General features: G+C 46.9%; 1 protein-coding gene across 2 annotated transcripts in view; it reads right to left on the bottom strand.

Moving 5' to 3' along the window:
- The window catches only part of MALT1 (MALT1 paracaspase), a 57,236-nt gene extending 37,189 nt beyond the window's left edge, over positions 1-20,047 (bottom strand). Inside the window, exons 1-2 of one of the 2 annotated variants that reach the window (XM_037151954.2) lie at positions 19,507-20,047; positions 9,146-9,312 (exon numbers count right to left, since the gene is read on the bottom strand). In XM_037151954.2, coding sequence (XP_037007849.2) covers positions 9,146-9,312; positions 19,507-19,781 — 442 coding nt within the window. In that variant the 5' untranslated portion in view covers positions 19,782-20,047. The remainder of the gene's footprint in view (positions 1-9,145; positions 9,313-19,506) is intronic. The other variant, XM_037151955.2, reaches the window with a different exon arrangement.
- Positions 20,048-20,498: the final 451 nt, after the last annotated feature.

The raw sequence follows: 20,498 nt of genomic DNA, 5'->3' as shown, positions 1-20,498 counted from the left end.
TGTTCTGAATGCGATCTCTTAAGAGTGTCTTTTTCCTGTCAACCACCAACCCAAAGGAAGAAAACAGACTGCAGCTGAGAGGCGGGTCTGCATGAGGGCGATCTTAACACACCAAAGGTGCCCGACTTCCAGGGGGAAAACAGCAGACGGGGTGAAACAGGTATGCGACGTCCATGCCAGAAAGACACCAAATAGGCCCCAAATACAAGCCCTGACCAGTGTGGATCAGTTGCTTGGGCGCCGCCTGCAAAGCCAAAGGTCGTGGGTCTGAGTCCCAGTCAGGGCACCTGCCTAGGTTGCAGGTTTGATCCCCCAGCTGGGGCACAGACCAGACCGATTGATGTCTCTCTCTCTCATCTATGTTTCGTTCCCTCTTTTTCTCCTTCCCCACCCCTTTCTAAAAACAACAACAAAAACCCAAGATGAGTAAATACTGAAGGGTCCAGGGAAACCCTAAAAATCTTTAGTAAATAGAGCAGAACCTCTCAAAAAAGGAATTTAAAACCCTTGCAAAGGGAGAGCTTTTGTGTTCGTTAATTCTTTACGTTGATGCCAAATTAGCACAGGACGGATGAAGTAACAGTTTCTCTGGATTCTGTGAAACAAGTCCCTGGTGAGGTCAGAACACGGGATGAGTGTTCGTGCTCACACAAGCAAACTCACAACAGCGCATTTTAATGCCGGGAAGACTCACAGCACAACTTTAGATGCAAAGATTCTGATTTTCAAAGTTTAGGTGCGATGAGAGGAAATAAAGTTTGCAACAACAGAAGGGAACAAGTATGAATATGGGAAATACAGGAATGGCGGCTAAAATGGCTTTAAAATGTGCGTGTCTTACTGCTATCTCAGACCTAACGATACCCCGACGCCCAAGCAGCACCCCCTCAACCCTGCAGTCTCGCCCGTCTCCGAGAACAGAAACGGGTTTCTGCCCCCCCCCCAACCTGTCCAGTTACTCAGGACGGAGGCTTAGCAGTCGTCCCCAGGGCCCTCCTCCTCACTCCCTCTCTCCACACGGAATCTGTCTTCAAGTCTTGCCACCTTCAAGGCCATGTGACCTGCAAGCCTCCATCGGCTCCTGACTCAACGATCCGCACAGCCTGCCCACTTGTCTCCTCACCTCCCGCCAGCAGCCCGGTGTCTTTTTAAAACATCAATCCATCCATCTTGCTGCTCTGATAAAACGCTCTACGGACCTCCGGTGTACACACACAGGAACATCCGAGCTCCTTACCGGGGCCTGCGTGGACCTCGTCCCCTGCCCCTCTCCTCCTTGCTCACCACGCTCCAGGCACTTGGGTCCTCTTTCCTTCAGGAGATGAGACGTCCTCTGCCCGTCCACGTACCAGTCCTCGGCTGGATTTTCCTTCCAGCCCCCCACCGCCGGATGGCAGATCCTCCAGCTTCTCCGGAACCGTGTCTAAATGAGCTACCTGCCCCCCTCCCCCCGCCCCGCTCTGTCGCCTCCACCCTGCTTCGTGCCCGCTGCTGCACTACGCACTGAAAGCCCTGTTCCTCACTGCCTGTCTCATCTGCCAAAGCAGAAGCTTCATGAGAGCAATGAACTTGTTTCTCTTAGTCACCGGTTTATCGGGACAGTGCCTGGCATATGGAGATGCAGCTGGGTGTTCGACACATATCTGCTCAATGAATGTGCAGTAATAATGATGATAATTACTGTAGCAGCAGTTTCCCGACTGCTCGATATGTGCCAGGCACTCCGATCTCTCACCTTCAACATAACTGTATGACTTGAACATTAATTAGACCTACATTACGATGAAGAAAATGAAGTTAAGCTCTGACTGCGTGGCTCAGTTGGGTGAAGACATTGTCCCACAAAGCCAAAGGCTGCCAGTTTGATTCCTGCTCAGGGCACATTCCTGGGCTGTGGGCCTGGTCCCTGTCTGGGGCTTGTGTGAGAGGCAACTGATGGATGTTTTTCTGACACACCAATGTTTCTCTCCCTCTCTTTTCTCCTACCTTTCCCTCCCTTTAAAATAAATAAATAAAATCTTAATAAAAAAGACAAGAAAACAAAGTAATTTGTAGGTCATCCAAATTAACTTGGGTAAATTATTTAACCTCTCTGAGACTAATTTCTTGTCAGTGTGAAAATGGCAGAACCAGGATACAAATATAGGTTTTCTTGGACTTTAAAATCCTCAAACTTTTGCCCTGGCTGGGTGGCGCAGTTGGTGGGGCATCGTCCTAAACACCGAAGGGTTGGGGGTTTGATTCCTGGTCAGGGTGCGCACAGGAGACAACCAACTGACGTTTCTTTCTCAGCCAACCTCTCCCCACCCAAATCAATGAACATGTCCTTGGGTGAGGATTTAAAAAATTAAATAAAGAAACCCTCATACTTTTGTTGTTCCAGTGATGTCTTCTTTCCTCCAACTTTATTGAGGCACAATGGACAAATGCACACTGCATATATTCAGGGTGCAGCACAGGATTTACAATAGGCCCGCAAATGAAATGATGACCACGATCGAGGTAACGGACACACCCGCCACTTCCCAGTGACTGTCCCGCCTCCCGAGCCCGTCCTGTCTTCAGCCGCCAGCCGATCTCACTGACAGAAGCGTGTCGTCCAGTGCGCAGTCTCTGGCCTCCTGAAGGTGCTGATAAATTCACCATGGCAAATACTCTCTGCTAGTATTCCGAGAAAAGACACAGGGAGAAGTTCAAAGGCTTTCTCCCTTGAGTGTCTTCCAAAGGAATGCGTGACTTTAGTGGCAAGGGCCCATACATATGGCCAGAATGTTCTAAAAGGTATCCTTCCCTCGTGTGGGAGACAAGACTAAATGACTTCTTCTAAAGATTTCATTGAGTCATTTTCAGAGAGAGGGGAAGGGAGAGAGAGAAAGGGAGGGAGAGAAACACTGATGTGTGAAAGAAACACCTATCGGTTGCCGCTCGCACGGCCCCAACCAGGGACCTGGCCTGCAACCCAGGCACGTGCCCTGACTGGGAACTGAACCCTTTGGTTCACGGGCTGGCACTCAACCCACATGAGCCCCATAAGCCAGGGTTAGATGATTCTTAATGTACATGCAAACTCAAAGTGTATACATCCGTTCTATACCAACAATCTTGATAGTTTAGTCTTCAAGAAGCAAGCAAGCATGTGCACAGGTTACTTACTGCTCCAACAACTGAGAACCGAAAGGAAAAATGTGATTTGGAAACCGCCCCTGGAGAGCAGCAGAGCAGAGAAGTCACAACGCCTCCCGTGTTGTAACCGCACACGCTTCCTTCCTCCCACACAGCACCGTGCGACAGGGAGCCACGGCCAACCTTCGACCGCGCTTGGGCACCCACCAGTCGGAGGTGCTGAACAAAGGCAAGGAAAGAAGCCTCGCAGCGCCACGGAGGGAGCACGCAAATGAAAGTTCTGCTGCGGAGGGGGACGCAGAGCTTCCTGACAAACAGGCCTGTTTCCAGATAACATCTGCGAAGCAGTCAGAGAGGTCACTCGGTTTCCTGTGAGCCGGGCAGAGCCTGGTGCCCTAGGGTGGTGCAGGGGGACTGTGCTCCCCACACACGGCGCCGCAGCCTGGGGTGGTTCCCGAGGCGACAGAAGGACCCCTCACACATGGGCTGCCTTTAAGTCATGCTCCCTCTCAGTGCACTTAAATGTTGACCTGACTTAGAAACAGCTTTTCCAGGAACAGAGCCGTTGTATCCACTACAATGAATCTATTCTCGGAGGCCATGAACCAAAACAAATTTTCCACCGGTTTCCATCTAAAACTCTTCCTCCAAGTTATTCTGAACATTCCAAGTTATTCTAAGCCGTCATTGCAGAGTGCCCTGCAGCGCCCCAGAATAAACACCATTCCTCTTCCTCCAACAGTCTCCCCGTCACACAACCGAACTATGTCCACGCCTGCCCCCTCACAAGTCAGTTCACATCGGCACCTACTGCGGCTAAACCTGGGCGCCTCTCACACCGATTCTCCCATGTGGCCCCGTGACCCCAAACACCCGGTGCAGAGACACGTCCCTCAGACGTCACTTACTGCTCCCTCCCCATCTCTACCTCTTCTTTGTCCCTGTTCCCGCCCACTCCACCTTTGCCTGTCTTCGTATCTTGAAATTTTCCCCCTTGAAAATCTCTATTGCTTATGAAACAAGAAAAGTCTCTTCTAAGTAAGATCTAGTATTTGAGTACTTTTTAATTTGGCAAGAAGAAAACAAAAATTGAAATCCATGGGTAAAAATAGGTAACTGAGGTCATAACCCATATCTAAATTTCCCAAACAACTCAGAAGTTTCTCAGCATTATGGAAATGATGTCAAGTTCAGGTCATGGCCAAGAGGCCTGGGTTCTCACCTCCTTTTGTCAGTAACTGTGACTCTAGCCAAATGACAACCTCTGGAAATTTCATGTTCCACATAAATGTTTGCTCACATTTAAAACTTAAATGTTCACAACAGTACTCTTTTGAAGATACGATGAGAAATAAACGTATTTTGGCTACTAAAGCATAATATTCTACCACCTCTGCTCTTGTTTTAGGGACCGAAAAAAGTAGTAAAAAGTGAAATTAATAGCAAAGACATATCATGAATGTGCTAAAACAGATTAAAAAAAAGCGAAATGCTATGAAATAAATGAGGGGCAGGGTGGATGGAAAAGATGCCCCGGAAGCGGCCTCGCAGCTCCTCCCTGACACCGCGGGGTGTGAGACAAGGGCAGCGTCACAACGATGGAGGAGGAGAGAACCTGCGGATGCACCTAATGAAACCCACACGCAGATGTTAATTCTCTCTAAACATCCCACGTCCGGCCTCTGCGGAGCCAGCTCCAGGCCTCGCATTGCTTCCTTGGCAACTCTAATTGATAGAGTCTACAAATACGTACTCAAAAGGTTTTCACTTAAAACAAAAGAAACAAATAAAAACATTTTGAACTGCACATCTAAGTTTATCTGTATTTACCAAGGACACAGATGCCAATATTGGGGAACAGGGTTTTTGAGCCTTTAATGAAAAAAAAACAAAAAACAAAAAAACAAAAAAAAACAACAAAAAAAAGGGCTAAGAAACCACTATCAACTCCTGGTTCAAACAATTTCAGCACACTCACCCAAGGCTCCCACCCCCTTCCAAGTCCCACCAAGAGGACCCAGTCACTGAGTGGACCAAAGAAGCAAGTGAGAAACAATTAGCGCTGGAAAATGGGGACGGCTACCTTCCAAGAATGAAAACTACGAGCCCTTTCTCTGACCAAGTACAGGCAAGACCAGACTGAGGGGCAAGCTGGCCTACCTTCGTGCTGTGGAAAAGCCCAATTCGAGAGAAAGCAGAAGAGGGTAAAACCTCAGTCCTGTGGTGGGTGCGCCTTCAGAAAATACAGTGGGTGTCAGAGCCCACAGAAAGCAAGACCAGGGGGCGAGTCACCTCGGCTCAGAGCTCACGCTGAGTGAGGGACCACTGAGGCCAGCTCCAAGTCCAGGCAAGTGCTCCAGTCAGAGACGGGGGAACGCAGTCCCAGCTACTCCTGGACTCCCCAGACAAAAACATAAAAGAAACTCGGTTAGTTTCTCAAACACAGAGAAACTCCACACTGCAGCCATTGCCCCAGAGACCTCTGGCTTCATCCCACAAACCGCTGGAATGGATGGAGCATGGCAGAACAGGGCGGAAAGAAATCGAACGCTTCCTCTTCTCCCCGCACTGAGGTCTGAAAGGCCTGTTCACAGGTTCACAGCATCTGCGACTGTCAATCTACCCAAAACAGACCTCTCTGAAGACAACCAGAGAGAGACCATTGGCCTTTCTGCGAAATAAGAACTAATGTTCTCCTATGAAACTGCATTACTTCAAAAGAGAGAGAAAACAGTATTTCTAGTTTGTATTTTCATCTAGATTCAGGAATACACTGAAAAGGAAAAACTGGAGGTCAGATAAAAGTTTCTCTACACTTTTTTTTATGACTGTACTGGATGTGATCATACAGGCTTGTCTGCCTTACTGGACTGAACTTGCAGCAGGAAGGGACTATTCTTTGTTATCTCTGCATTCAAAGTGCCCGGTGCCTGGCACAGCTCAGCTGCGGGGACACAGTAAGTGTTTATCAAATGAATGAGCAAAATCCCAGATTCAGTTGATTCTATCAGAGCTTCCAGTGTTTTAAAGGAACTTTTTAAAACACTTTTTATTTATTTATTTATCTTTAGAGGGGAAGGGAAGGAGAGAGGGAGAGAAACATCAATGTGTGGTTGCCTCTCGCACTCCCACTACTGGGGGCTGCTCCACCAACCAGGCGCGTGCCTTGACTGGGAATTGAACTGGTGACACTTTGATTCACAGGCTGAACTCAATAATTGAGCCACACCAGCCAAGGCCTTTAACCACCCCCCCCAACATTATTTATTTATTTGTTTTTAGACAGAGGGGAAGGGAGAGAGAACGAGAGGGAGAGAAACCTCAGCGTGTGGTTGCCTCTCACATGGCCTGCACTGGGACCTGGCCCACAACCCAGGCACGTGCCCTGACTGCGAATCAAACTGAGCCCTTTTGGTTTTCAGGCCAGTGCTCAAGCCGCTGAGCTACACCAGCCAAGGTTCAGGGCTTCCGTTTTTAGTAGAATGATAATAGGTTTTTCTTACCAATATCCTTATTAAAGTATTAAAGCTCTCTACAATTCTTACATTTCTTTGGTTTAATATCTGTAAATCCAGTGCGTTGGACGATCCACATAAGATGCAGATGGAAACCTAAGCAGAGATTATTTCTCCCATCAATTATGGAGTTTTGCCAGGTCCCAAATATTTCCTCTTAAATCACTAACATACAAGGAACAGCGACCCCGAATGGCCTACGGCTGACACAACCCCCAGCCGCAGAGGGACGGCTGCACGTGGTGATGCAGGGACCGTGCTCCTGGTCCTGTTCTCGCCTTGAACTGGCCAGAGCCCTGGGGAGCAGGCCCCTTCCAAATACCAGAACGATCCGCACAGGAGAACAGTGCCAGTCAAGTGCTAGTCCCACCATTTGGAGAAAAACACAAAAATCAAAAATAAAATTAAAAAAAGATTACTGATGTTTATTATAGTATGGTACTGTATTGTACTATGTAGTATGGTACTGTCTGTATTCATGGCTGGCTTGTCAAAAATCAAAATACACTGTTAAAAATTTCAGGCTACACATAAATAAACAAGTGACCCAATTTCAATCAGGCCCAGTTTTGTACAAGGGGGACTTTGGAAAACTGGAAACTCAGGCCAGCGCTCACACTACCGGCCCTGAGACGTGAGGCCTCCTGTGTGGTCTGGACGCGGCCTAGCAAGGCACTGTGTCACTTAAGTCCTTCGATCCTGCGAGGCAAAGCATAAAATTGTATTTACTTCCCAGAGAGGTTCCTAAATTGTCAGAGACCCTGGTATTCCATAGTGTATGAGAACTTAGTGGCTAGCAGAGTACCCCAGACTGGAAGGTTTTAATCATCACAACTGCTGGGTACTAGTCCAGGCACTGGGGAATATAAACATGAATAAAGACCACCTTAAAGAAAAGTTTACTGGTTTTATATAGACGGGACTCTGCATGAGCAGCTAGTGGTTCCTGCCTCCTACGTCTGGAAGAAGGAATGAGAAAACATATACGTCAAGCACCTATTAAAGTGCGTAACGCAAAGGAAGCATTTATAGGAGGCCTATTTTATCATCTACATTAGGCCTTGTAAAGTAGAAGATAATCTGAAAGTCCAATGTTCCTGACTCATAATCCAGGATCCTTTCCATTTGGAGTAGACACTTCAGTCACCGCCCCAGGATCTGTGACCCCTTCTCCTCCCAACAGGCCCACTTGAGCTTGGTGGTCCACATGCAGATTCTGTTCGGTGTGGTTTCTGGAAAGGTGACTGAAACCGACTCTACTCCTGGCTCTAGGCCAGGCAAGTCAGCACATCCCGTCCCCTGGCCACAGTGACGGGTGTAAGAACAGGCATGAAGGGACAAAATTAGTTAATTACAGTGAATCTTATTTTTGCTGGGACAAGGATGAATGCAAGAACAAGCACAGATACTTTGTGCCTATGTATAACGTCAGTCTTAGGGGGAAGCCAGTGGCAAGAAGGTAGAGCAAAGATGAAAATAAACCAACGCCTTGGAAACACAGCTGTTCCCTGCCTCCTTTCTTGAGGCCCGACCTGCTTCGAGGCTTTTCAGTCAGAAGAACCAACGCACCCCTGTCACGCCAGTCGGAGCAGGGCTTTCTGGTCCCTGTAACGGACGGCACACCACCACCACGGGCCCCGCACCCCCAACCCCAGGGCTGACAAAGTCAAAGTAAGATCTGAATGATAATGTCAGGCTTCTCGTGTGAACTTGAAAACAGCAGCACAAACAAGCTTGCTGTGTAGTAAAAACTGCCTGTATCAAAGGCATGTGAAGCAGACAGCACCGCACGCCCGGTCCTCGGCCCCCCGGCTCCCAGTGGAACTGTAACAGCGAACTGGACGTCTGGGGACACGGTCTGCGGTGCGGCTGCCGCCAGTGACTGAGATGACCGGGCCCCTCCTGCCCGACCCTGTGGCCATTGACCAGCTCTGTTTCCTGTCCCTCTCATCGCACTTTGGAAGCGAGAGACCTCGCTCAACACTGAGAGATTCAAGAAATGAAAAATCATACGATCGAGACAAGCCACATCTCAAAGCATCGTGTTGGCCAAAAACTTTAAACCATAGATATTTGTCATACCCGCTTCGCCTCATTCATGTACATACGTATAAAGAAATATGTGTGTATTTATTTTTTGGCTATAATATTTCAACAGAAATCTTACCCCTAAATACTTTAGCATGTATCTTCTTGGAGTAAGGACAGTTTTCTATAGAAGTACAATACCATTATCACACAATTCCCTAATATTTAATAAGCAGGTTATATTTAAATTGTTCTACTTGACCCAAAATGTCTTGAATAGCTGGCTTCTTAAACAGCAAGCCAATCGATGTTTATGCATTGTATTTGGTTTTTATATGTTCTTTATATGCATCAACCTTGGGGAAAATTGAGGCTCTGTACATTTACCTTTTCCAAAAACATTTAACGAAGTTCACCTGGTCTAGTTTCGTCCAGTCTGCCTCCACGACCCACGCAGAACACACCCGGGAGCCGCCTACCTGGGGGGCTGAGGAGCTGGAGGACGTCGGTGTGCTCCAGGGCCTGCAGGAAGTCACTCAGCTCCGCGACGGTGCAGCCCTTCTCCCCCAGGAGCTTCAGGAGACACAGGCTGGGGCTTCCCTCGGGCTCCAAGACCTTAAGGGAACACTGCTCCAAGTCCAGGCCGCTGAAAGCAACAGATTTAATTCAAGTCAACCATTGTCTTCACTGTAACATGCCCACTCTATGCCTGGCACCAGAGGTATTGTAGGAAGTAAATGGCCAGGTGTTGAGTACTGAAAAACTATTTACATTATGAACGCCACTGCTCTTCCTTCCTCCTCCTGCCACCGCAGGGGATCCAGTCGGCATGGCAGTGGCAAATACAGCCCAGCACTGAATCGGAAAAGCAGCAGGTGCGAGGCGGCACATAGGACCCAGGCCTGCAGATCGGCTTTTCCATGAGGAACCAGGCTGGCGTTGTACCTACGCTGCTTTAGGGCTTGCTTTTGCTAAAACTCCCTCACCCTGAGTTAAGACTGCAGATGTTTAATGTATATCTCTGAGGCAACTCCCTAAAGTCTGTGCTAAGCCATCCCAAGGACAGAATGTAACCAGATCAATCACTTTTATTGTTCCTGTGCATTTGCAACATTTTTTTCTTTGTTATCTGTAAGAAGTAATCACTTAAAATTAACCTAAGTATGATGAATGAGAACTTTCTTTGATGTAATGCTACAAGAAACCAACAAAAGCCTGTCCAGGCAGGGGTTGCGGTGCCCTCAGAGAGTGGCCGTGCCGTCCATGTTTCTCCACAGGACTTCTGCAGTCCCCGTGAATGTGTTCGTCGCAGCCACAACACACAGACCCCGCAGGCTGCAGTCTGTATCGGTAACTCTGAAACCAGTAGCGGCAGCTGCCCTGGAGAGGGGACGTGGGCAGCTCATGGCCGGATGGGTCACTCTTCACTACGAAGCTTTTTGCACTCTTGAGTTTTTACTATGTGCACTCGTTTTCTCAACAATTAAAAAAAAAGACAATGCTATTGACATTCAAAGGACTCATAAGTGCTCAGAAGAACCCTAACAGAGGGGCAGGTGCACTGTGGTCTGTGGGCTCAACCTGCCCGGTCGCCCTATTGTGTAGATAGATTGACCGGAACACAGCTACACTCACTAACCTCCATGTTTACAGATGCTTTCCTATGGCAACAAGAGATGTGAGTAGTTGGTCTGCAAAGCTGAAAATACCTACTACGTGGTTCTTTACAGAAAAGTCTGCTATCCCCTGCTCTATGCTCTATGGAATCTTTATGTTCTTTCTCATTGTCCTTTCATTAAAACTACCCTTTTTCCATATCGGTATTTAACATACACATACAATGTCCTTTTCAATGTCACTGTGTTCAGAGGTGGTATACAAAGTCAGAAGGGCAGGTTAAGGTCAGCCTGCAGGGGGCCATGAATTATGTGACAAGGACTATAGATATCAGTCATTTCACAGGAAGGGCAAATACAAGTATCAAACAGTCAAGAGAAGAAAAAAATCAAACAATCAAAACAAAAACAAAAAAACAAACCTTTTCAAGGAGACATAACCAAGAATAAAGGTGACAAAACCTTTAGGTAATCCCCATGCTGTATGGCCGAACGAGCACCTCACAGACCTTTGCAGGCACCCCCTCCTTTCTGCCGATTTGAACCACAGACCAATACAAACTCTCGCTCCTCCCAGACCACACCAATCCATCAGTCCCACTCTAGACACAGTTTCCTAATGGTGCTTATCTTACACACCACAGGTTGGCAAACGTTTCCTTAAAGTGCCAGAGGGTAAATATTTTAGGTTTATGGGCCATAGAGTCTCTATCACACAATCTTCTTTCTTGTTCGTTTTAACAGTTTTTTTAAAATATAAAAACCATTGTTAGCTCATTAGCTGTACAAAGCCAGGCAGTGGCCTGAACTTGTCCCATGGGCCAGCCACTGTTTGCAGATCCCTGATCTGTATGTTTAATTTGATATTATTTTGCCTTAAAACCACGAGCTTTTCTTTCATAAGCATATCTTAACTAGATTAAAGTACTCTTTGACAGAAACCCCATCATATATATATATATATATATATATATATATATATATATATATATATATATATATTTAGCCCTGGCTGCTGTGGCTCAGTGGATTGAGCACCGGCCTGTGAACCAAAGGGTTGCCAGTTTGATTCCCAGTCAAGGCACATGCCTAGGTTTCAGGCCAGGTCCCCAGTAGGGGGTGCTCAAGAGACAACCAACCACACACTTATGTTTCTCTCCCTCTCTTTCTCCCTCCCTTCCCCGCTCTCTAAAAAATATATAAATGAAATCTTTAGAGGACTTCCACCAAGATGGAGGCATAGGTGGAAGCACTGTGCCTTCTTGCACAACCAAGTTTAAAAACAACAAAGTTTTAGCAACAAAAACGCAGTCAAACCACAGAAAATTGAACTACACGGAAGTCTGACAACAACGAATCCTTCAGCCAAACCGGTAAGAGGCAGAGCCAGCAGCAGAGCGGGGTCGGGCAGGAAAGATCCATCTGACCGACCCGGGCACGAGACCCAGGTGCGCCAGCAGCCGTGGGCGGATCCCAGGTGTGGAGAAGTGGGCAGACCCACTGAGGGCTGATCACGGTCACACATTCATGTGCAGATAAACTGGTGAAGGAGCTAGCAGTGAGACAGACTAAGCAGGCCCCAGCAGCAGGAAGCAGCAGAGGGAACCGCCATTGTCCCTCTCTGACCCCACCCCCACATACAGCATCACAAACCTGCGACCTGGGTGGCCCTGCCCTGGTGAACACCTAAGACTCCGCTCCTAATACCTAACAGGCACGAACAGAACAAAACATGGCTCAAGAACAACTCAGAGCCCCAGAGCCGATAAATCTAAGCCATGAAGAAATAGCCAAACTTTCAGATGCACAGCTCAAAACACTGGTGATCAGGATGCTCACAGAACTGGTTGATTTTAGTCACAAATTAGAGGAACATATGAAGGCTAAATTAATTGAAATGAATGGAAATACACAGGAAACCAATAGTAATGGAAAGGAAACTGGGACCAAATCAAAGGAGTGGACCAGAAGGAAGAAAAAAATGACCAAACAGAAAAGGATGAAGAAACAAGAATTCAAAAAAACGAGGAGAGGCTTAGGAACCTTCAAGACATTTTTAAACGTTCCAACATCCGAATTATAGGGGTACCAGAAGGGGAAAAGGAACGGCCACCAGTGGAAAACTTATTTGAACAAATAATAAAGGAGAACTTCCCCATTCTGGTAAAGGAAATAGACTTCCAGGAAATCCAGGAAGCTCAGAGAGTCTCAAAGAAGTTGGACCCAAGAAGAAACACACCAAGGCACATCATCATTACATTAGCCAAGATTAAAATGAAGGAGAGAATCCTAGAAGCAGCAAGAGATAAGGGGACAGTCACCTACAAAGGAGTTCCCATCAGACTGTCAGCAGATTTCTCAAAAGAGACCTTACAGGCAAGAAGGGGCTAGAAAGAAGTATTCCAAGTCATGAAATCCGAAGACCTACATCCAAGATTGATCTATCCAGCAAAGCTTTCATTTAGAATGGAAGGACAGATAAAGTGCTTCTCAGATAAGATCAAATTCAAGAAGTTCATCACCACCAAGCCCTTATTATATGAAATGTTAAAGGGACTTATCTAAGAAAAAGAAGATAAAAAAGATGAACAGTGAAAGGACAGCAAACTCACAGTTACTAAGAACCACACCTAAAACAAAAGCAAACTAAGAGGACAGCTAAATCAGGAGCAGAACCATAGAAATGAAGATCACATGGAGGGTTAGCAACAGGGGAGTGGGAGAAGGAAAGGGGGAGAAGGTATAGAAAATAAGTAACATAGATGGTAGGTAGAAAACAGATAGGGGGAAGGCAAGTATAGTAGGGGAAATATAGAATCTAAAGAACTTGGGACACATGGTCATAAACTAAAGGGGGGAATGGTGGGGGAGAGGGTGTGCAGGGTGGAGGGGAATGAAGGGGGAAATAGAACTGTAATGGCATAATTAATAAAATATATTTAAAAATAAATAAATAACATACAAAATATAAATAATATATAAATGAGATGTTTAAAATATATATATATTTAATCCCTCAATATAAAAATCTGTCTTGCCCATATTAATTATTCAAAATTGAATGGCTACTGAATGAATCTGAACCATAGCTGAAAAGCCTGGAAGCCTGAGAAGGGGAAGGACCAAACATCATTGTGCCGCTGCCACGGCAGAGTTAAGGTCTGCCAGCTTTCACGTGATTTGAAATATTCTCAATCCACATTTGCTTTGACCAGTTTAATTGAAAGGCTGCCAGAGCATTTATATAGAAGTCACGCCAGACTTGTAATTCTGTGATAAACTTAGCTCTATCTCGTAAAAAACATTCCCAACCCCCAAAATTTCAATGGTAGTATCATATCTCTCACAGGACTGTTCAAATTAAATTAGATAATCCACGTAAAAAGAATTTAGCCCAGTGCTTAGTAAATAACAAGCACTTAACAAAAGCTCTTATTATGCAATAAAAGCATGGGAATATCAAAAGAATATGAAGGTTAATTTTTTAATCATGTTTATTTCTGAAACTGTTTTAGTTTTACCTTAACAATGTTCTGAGTCGCTACTATTCTGGTAGCCTGGCATTGCCCTCCATGTCTCCTATCACTGTGAACAGGTCTTCCTTCCTCAGTGTCCTTGTTACATTTACATACTCAAACTCTCGTGAAACGTGGATCCGCGTGACGTGCGCATGACCTGTCCCCACACTCCCCCGTGCAGACCGGCGGCAGCACAATCCGACGTCCGTGGTGGGATATGACGAAACTAAGGACACGATCGCCTTTTACTCAAAGACCGTCTTTCCTGTAGGCTGCCTTTTCTTTTATGAAATAATGGTGAATCCAACAGTAGCAAAATCAAAAGCCGAAGAGGCCTGGTGGTCCTTTATTTTGTAAAAATTTGTATTACTAGTCCTCGTAATGGCCACGTCAAGGAACCAGGATTAGAGACAATGTAAGGGTTACCAACTTTTCAAGTAATGGGAGTGTGAGATTGATAAAACAAAGATGCTATGTGCTGAAGGTAGTCTTTATGATTCAGAAAGGTTACCTGGGCCTGATCCATGAAATTGAGAAGCCATCTTCTCAAATGCTGCCAAGTCATGTTCTAATTAACGTTTATACTGACACAGAGAAAATGAAAGTCTCTTTTTTTCTCCCTAAAATAAATAAGTATCAAACTGAAGTAGACAATGATGTTGCTTCCAAAACAAGAGGCCCAGGAGAAAAACAAATTTCTCTGTTTGCTTTCCTTTTACGAATTTTCCACACGAGCACAGGCTTTCAGCTGAGATAATGCTTATGTGTACCCAACTTTTATTTCTTTTTTAGTTACATTCCTGTAAGACTGTGCTTTGAAGTGGTTTTACCAAGTCCTAATTTGGAATTTCTGATATGAATTAAAAGACTCTTACTGAACAAAAAGACTCTTACTGATACATTAAAAAAAATGTGCCTATACTTATCTTTATGTTTAAAGGTATATAATCAAAGAAAACATATTATTCACCCTTTAGGGTACAAACTATGGCACTGTTTGTAGGCTCTTTTGCTTCTCTTTTTGATATACTTACTCTTTGGAATATTTATTCCTTAAGTCAACAACTATTTACTAATCATGTAAAATAGGCCAGTCTTTTTCCCTAGGTTTTGAGGATATGTAGAATACCAGCAAAAAACAAAATTCCCTCTCCCGCTGAATTTACTTGTAGGAGGAGGACACACACACACAGATCTCTCTGTATATCCATCCGCCTGATCGTCACTGATGCTGTGGAGAAAAGCAAGCAAAGCAGAGAGATAGGCAAAGTTGGAGCAGAGCGTGGACGTAGGGGGCAATTTTAAATAATGCAATCAGACGAGAATTTATTGAGAGGCGTGACTTTTTAACTGACATTAGAAAATAGAGAAGGAGGGAGAAAGAGAAATATCAATTTGTTGTTCTACTTATTTATGCATCCACTGGTTGTTTCTTGTATGTGCCCTGACTGGGGATTGAACTTGCAACCCTGGTGGATGGGGACAGTACTCTAACCAAATAAGCTACCTGGCCAGGGCTGAGAGGGTGACTTTTAAGCAAACATTTGAAGGGGTGAATGAGCAAGTCACAAGGTCCATCTCTATAGACCAACTCAGGCTGAGGAAACAGCAGCACAAAGATATACAGTCTTCACGGAGAAGCCAGAGAGCAGGCTGGAACAAGAGCGGGGAAGGGGAGGGAGGCAATATGGGATACCAGGCCCAAGAGTCAATGTTAGCTAAATGGTGTGTCTACCCTGCGTTGTGAGCAGAGGAAGGCTAAGACTGATGTGCTGTCTTAAAACAATCATTCTTACTGACGTACTGAGAACAGACTGGGACAAAGCGGGAGGTGAAGCTAGGCAGCTGCTGGCATAATCCAGGTGAGCAAGAACGGTGGCTCGCCCTGGTGCTGTAGCCACCAAGGTTGGATTCACAGAAGAGACAGCAGACAAGGTATTTGAGAAAATGGAAGTGGTGTATAAAAGCGAAGCCAGGAAAGACTCCAAGGTTTTGGGCCCCAGCAACTGGAGGGATGCAGTTGCCACTGACTGAGATGCAGAAAACTACAAAAGAAAGAGTCTTCTGTTAAATTTTGGATGTGCTGTGTTTAACATGTCTATTAATCAATACAGAAGGAATGGCAAATAGTCTTCTACACACATGAACGGGGACTTCACAACAAAGATGTGCATTTAAGACATGAATTGAGAGCAGCTGGCCTAGACAGATGTGGCCAGGAGACGAAAGGAAACACTGAGAAGGGGACTAGGTGAAGTGTGGATGAAGAGAGGCAAAGCCTGAGCCCTAAGGCACTTGAGTTCAGGGCCCCCAGAGACAGAAGGGATGGCGATGGGGGAGCGCTCCCCTTCCAGCCATTCACACCCGTTCTCCTTCCTATCACGAACTCCCTGAGGGCAGGTTTCTGCAGCTACAGGAGCACCTGACACACAGCAGGTGTGCACGACCAACTGCTTTCCTCCGTCCAGGTTCTAAGCTTCCTCCTTCAAGGATTTCAGGCGGCAAACTGGTGCCTCCGGAAGCTCTGTGGCCTCCGTGGCTCCTGTGGTGTAGGCCACCACAGAGTTTAGGTGGCTTGGGCACGACCCTCAGAACGCAGGCCCATGTACACCGACAGCAGAGTGTCCGTATCAGCTCAGCCTGGCCTGCAGTTAGGTCCGAGTTTGTATTTAGGGCATCTCTGTGTGGACATGGTTGTGGGCAACTAAACTATATAGGCAAGGATTTATTCTGAGTCATGAGGAACCACCTGGAAACATTTACAATTATTATTTCTAATTCCTGATGGGCAGTTCAGAACAGAGGCTTGTGGTTTCTTTATTCTCATCTAGTTTGAGGAAGGAGAGAGAGTCGGAAACAAGTGGAAAGAACCAGAATAGGCAACCTTTTGAGGTTTTGGGGCTGTGAATCCAGAGACTCGGAAGAAAGCACTTCCGTTTTTCTGGGAACTGCTACCTACTGGGACTCTCATGCAATTCCCAGGTTTGACTCTGGAGAAAGATACCTCTAGAGCCCTGCACTGTTATAGGTGCTCTCCTGCTATTAGTATGAAATGACTCTAAAAGAACTCTTTTTTTGTGTGTGTTAAATAGAATAAGCATCACTAGCTTAACTTGCTGGTTGAATGACCTTACCTCAGTTGTCATTCTCTAGCCCTCAAGTTCCCAGCACTAATCTCTTAATCCATCAGTTTAAGTCTGATTTCAATAGGTAGATGAGCTTAATGTTCTTCAGTTTCCCAGCCTTCAGGATGCCCTGACACCCCTCACTGCAACTAGCCTGCTATGCACTAACCTTCAGCATCTTGGAAGACTAGTGAAACTTTATCTCTTGTCAGACTCCCACCCTGAGGTCCCCAGATTTCACTTAGGCATGCCCTTTTTTTGCCTGTCACCTCTTCTTGGCAACTGCCCTTTTCTCTACAGTGTCTTCACTAGACAGGAGAGAAAGCTAACATCATTCTGTAGCCTTTAACAAAATTTGACCAAAGGTTTAGGAAGGAAAACTGAACACGTGATGTCAGGTATCCACTGTTTTAAAGCCCAGCAGCCATGCTTCTGCAGTGGCAGAGCCTTAATGTCTTCTCTCTGCTTCATCACCAAATAGGAACCCTCTTCAGGAAAGCCTGAGGCCTAACGAGAGGACTAGACAATATTACAAATTAATCCCAGACCTGGTGATTCGACCCCCAAGGAAGACAACTGTTTACATCATTGTAAGTCTAGAAGTTCAGAAATCTATGGACCTAAAATAATAGTATTTTGGATTTTCTTTGCATAGCAGAGGCAAAAAAAAAAAAAAGCTGTCTGCTCAACTTCGTGAGCTTACCACTCACGTCTTGGTTCCACCCTTGTACTGTGACTCCTCCGTATGGCCAAATCATCCCCAATCACCATGATTCTGGTTTAACCCAATGTCTCTGAAACTCAACATTATTGTGAGGGGTAAAGAAGATAATGCATGTAAACGCTTAGTACATTGGTATCTACTAAGTGGTTAATAAAATCATAAAAATTTGTCAGTATTTTTGATAACCAACATAGCATTCTACATGTTACTTGTGAATGCTGCAGAATGAGTCCATTACTAAGCCCTTATGAATAGGAACTAAATACTCATCATCCTTTTATCTTCTGGAACTTCTAGCAAATAACAGGCACTCAGTAAATGTAATTTTGAATGAATCTCTCTCCTCTTAGTTCAAAAGTATTCAGAGAGTCTGAGATAGGTTCTATGCATGATACATAGAATCTTAAGCAATAATTCCTGTTCTCGAGGAGTTTATAAAGAAATATGTAAACAATATATAGTATAACACAAAGTTCAGTGGTATGAGAAGTTAAAAAGCACTGCAAAGAGAGACCCAAATCTTAACAACGGTGAAGAGCAGGAGATCTTCTCTGTGTGTTCTGGGAACCCCCTGTGCAGGTGTGGAGGTCCTTTCACAGGATCCACAGGGTCACCCCGATTTTTCCAAATAACACTATGTTATTTATATTTTTCATTCACTCTCCCCAGGAGCATTCATTGGAGTATCTGGCGTTACACGGGCTGTGAAGGCGAAACAGACCAAATGCAGAAGCGCATAAACGGAGCCAGCTCTCTGCAATGGAGCCAAGACAGGGAGGTCTGCAAAATGGCAAACAATGCCACTTTTTTACTCGTCTTTGCTCTGGAAAAGTTTGTTTTGCCACAAAAACATGTTATTTCTTTTGGGGTTATTTTTGTGCAATGGGTTATTTTTTAAAAGTAAGTTAATACTTAAAGGTTTTCTTAGTTTTAATTTCTAACATGGCAAAAATCAATATGTGTTGTATGTATGTAATATATAGAACCCATGCAAAAAACTCTCTGGGTCCTCAAAAATTCTTAAGGAGTTTCTCAGGGGCGTCCAACCTGCAGCCCAGGATGGCTGTGAATGCGGCCCAACACACAGAATCGTAAATTTACTTAAAACATTATGAGATTTTTTGGTGTGTGATTATGCATGGTAATATATTTGATGTGTGGCCCAAGATAACTCTTCTTCTTCCAGTGTGGCCCAGGGAAGCCACACGGTTGGACACCCCTGGAGGGAATCCTGAGACCAAAAGTTCAAGAACCACCAGTACAGCGGTTCCAAGCCTGGTGAGAGGAAAATAGTTTCACTTATAGTTTAATGTTCAGAGTGTGGCCAAGAAGCCAACCTGGTGAGCTGGTGTGATGGAGGAAGATGGGGAGTGTAGCTTTAGTCTTTCCCCAAATCCTTCTCTCCTCACATAAGAAGCTTCATCATGAACTCCTGCACCCCAAACCCTTCCCTCTCATTGTCTCTTTACGAGCACGTCTTCCTAACCTTCCTAAGGTTTCCCATGCCTGTGTCCGTATCCCTTTGGTCCCCAGAAAGCCTTCCTGTTCTCAATAGCCTTCTCGGTCAACCTCCACTTCTCTTTCTCAGCCCCAGGGGAGAAGCGGAGGGAAAGGGTGTCAACACCGGGGCCCAATCTCAAACCTCTCGCACGCCCAGCACTTTCCTGGTTAAAGCTCTCTCTGCAAGGTTACCGAAGTGCTCCCCGAGTCCTTTCCTTGGCGTTCCTTCTACACCGCTGCGGCCCCTGTACGTCCAGTGAGGCCACGGCGCGCTGCAGAACCAGCCTCGGGCCTCCCACCCCAGTGCCCACCGCACGGTGCTCGCGCGCCCCCCGCCCCGAACCCCAGGCACCTCACCTTAGCCGGAGGCGCCCCCGACTCCCCGCAACCTCCGCCAGCCTCCTCCAGCCCCGACCCTCGGGCGCTCGGTCCAAGCTCCCACTGAGCCTCCGCAGCAGCGGCTCGGGAAGACGGCTGATCGTCGCGCTGCCCGGAGCGGGGAGCAGCGTCCCCGAAGGTGCGACCAGAGGCAGCTGGGAGGCCGGGGGCGACAGGGCCTGTTGCGGCTCCCCGCACTGCGGCATGTCCCGTGCAGGCGACCCCGCGACTGCCGCGGCTCCCGCCGGCCGCATCCCGGGCGTGGGCTCCAGCGCACCTTCCGCTCGTCCCCTCGCTTGCTCCGGCGCAGCGGAGGCAGGGGCGGAAGGACAAACCGGCGGCGCAGCACCGCACAGGGAGGAGGAAGCTCCACTCCCGGCCCGGGCGACACGGCTTTGCTGCCGGGAGCTGGGTGGACTGGCCGCGCCAGCGGTGACGAGGGGGCGGTGCTTGGGCAGGGGCGGGGCCGCCCACTGCGCGCGCGTGCGCGCCGCCGCGGGCCACCCGGCGCTTCCTATCAACTCCTCCGCGGAGGCGCGCGCTTCAAACCTAGGGAGGTGGAGTCCTAGTTCAGCAGGACGGTTCGGGCGGTTGCCGCTGGTGGAGGAAGCGGTGGAGTAACTACGCCCGGGCGGCTCCTCCACGGCGAGGGAGCGTGCGGCGTCGGGGCTTCCCGAGACCGTGGGAGGAGGATTGCCTCATGCCCAGGAAGGGAGCGCTCGGGCTCTTCGCCGCGGGCCCCGGCCCCTTGCTTCAGCGCGGCGCTCGGCTGATTCAGTGACTTGCGTGTGCCCCGCGACGTCACCGCTCCCGCATTGGGTAACCTTAGCGGAGGCTTCCTTGTTTTAGGGATTGACGTGTGTGCCATTGTTAAGGGAAGTGATGCTAGACTCAAGATACTTAAGAAAAATTGTCCGAAATCTGTGCCTAGACATAAAAAAACGAGACAAAACAAAACTGGGCTGTGGCGT

Source organism: Artibeus jamaicensis, unplaced genomic scaffold (assembly GCF_021234435.1).
Source record: "Artibeus jamaicensis isolate MK-2021 breed Jamaican fruit bat unplaced genomic scaffold, CSHL_Jam_final contig_354, whole genome shotgun sequence".
Taxonomy (NCBI): domain Eukaryota; kingdom Metazoa; phylum Chordata; class Mammalia; order Chiroptera; family Phyllostomidae; genus Artibeus; species Artibeus jamaicensis.
This window is presented reverse-complemented; position numbering and strand designations above follow the sequence as displayed.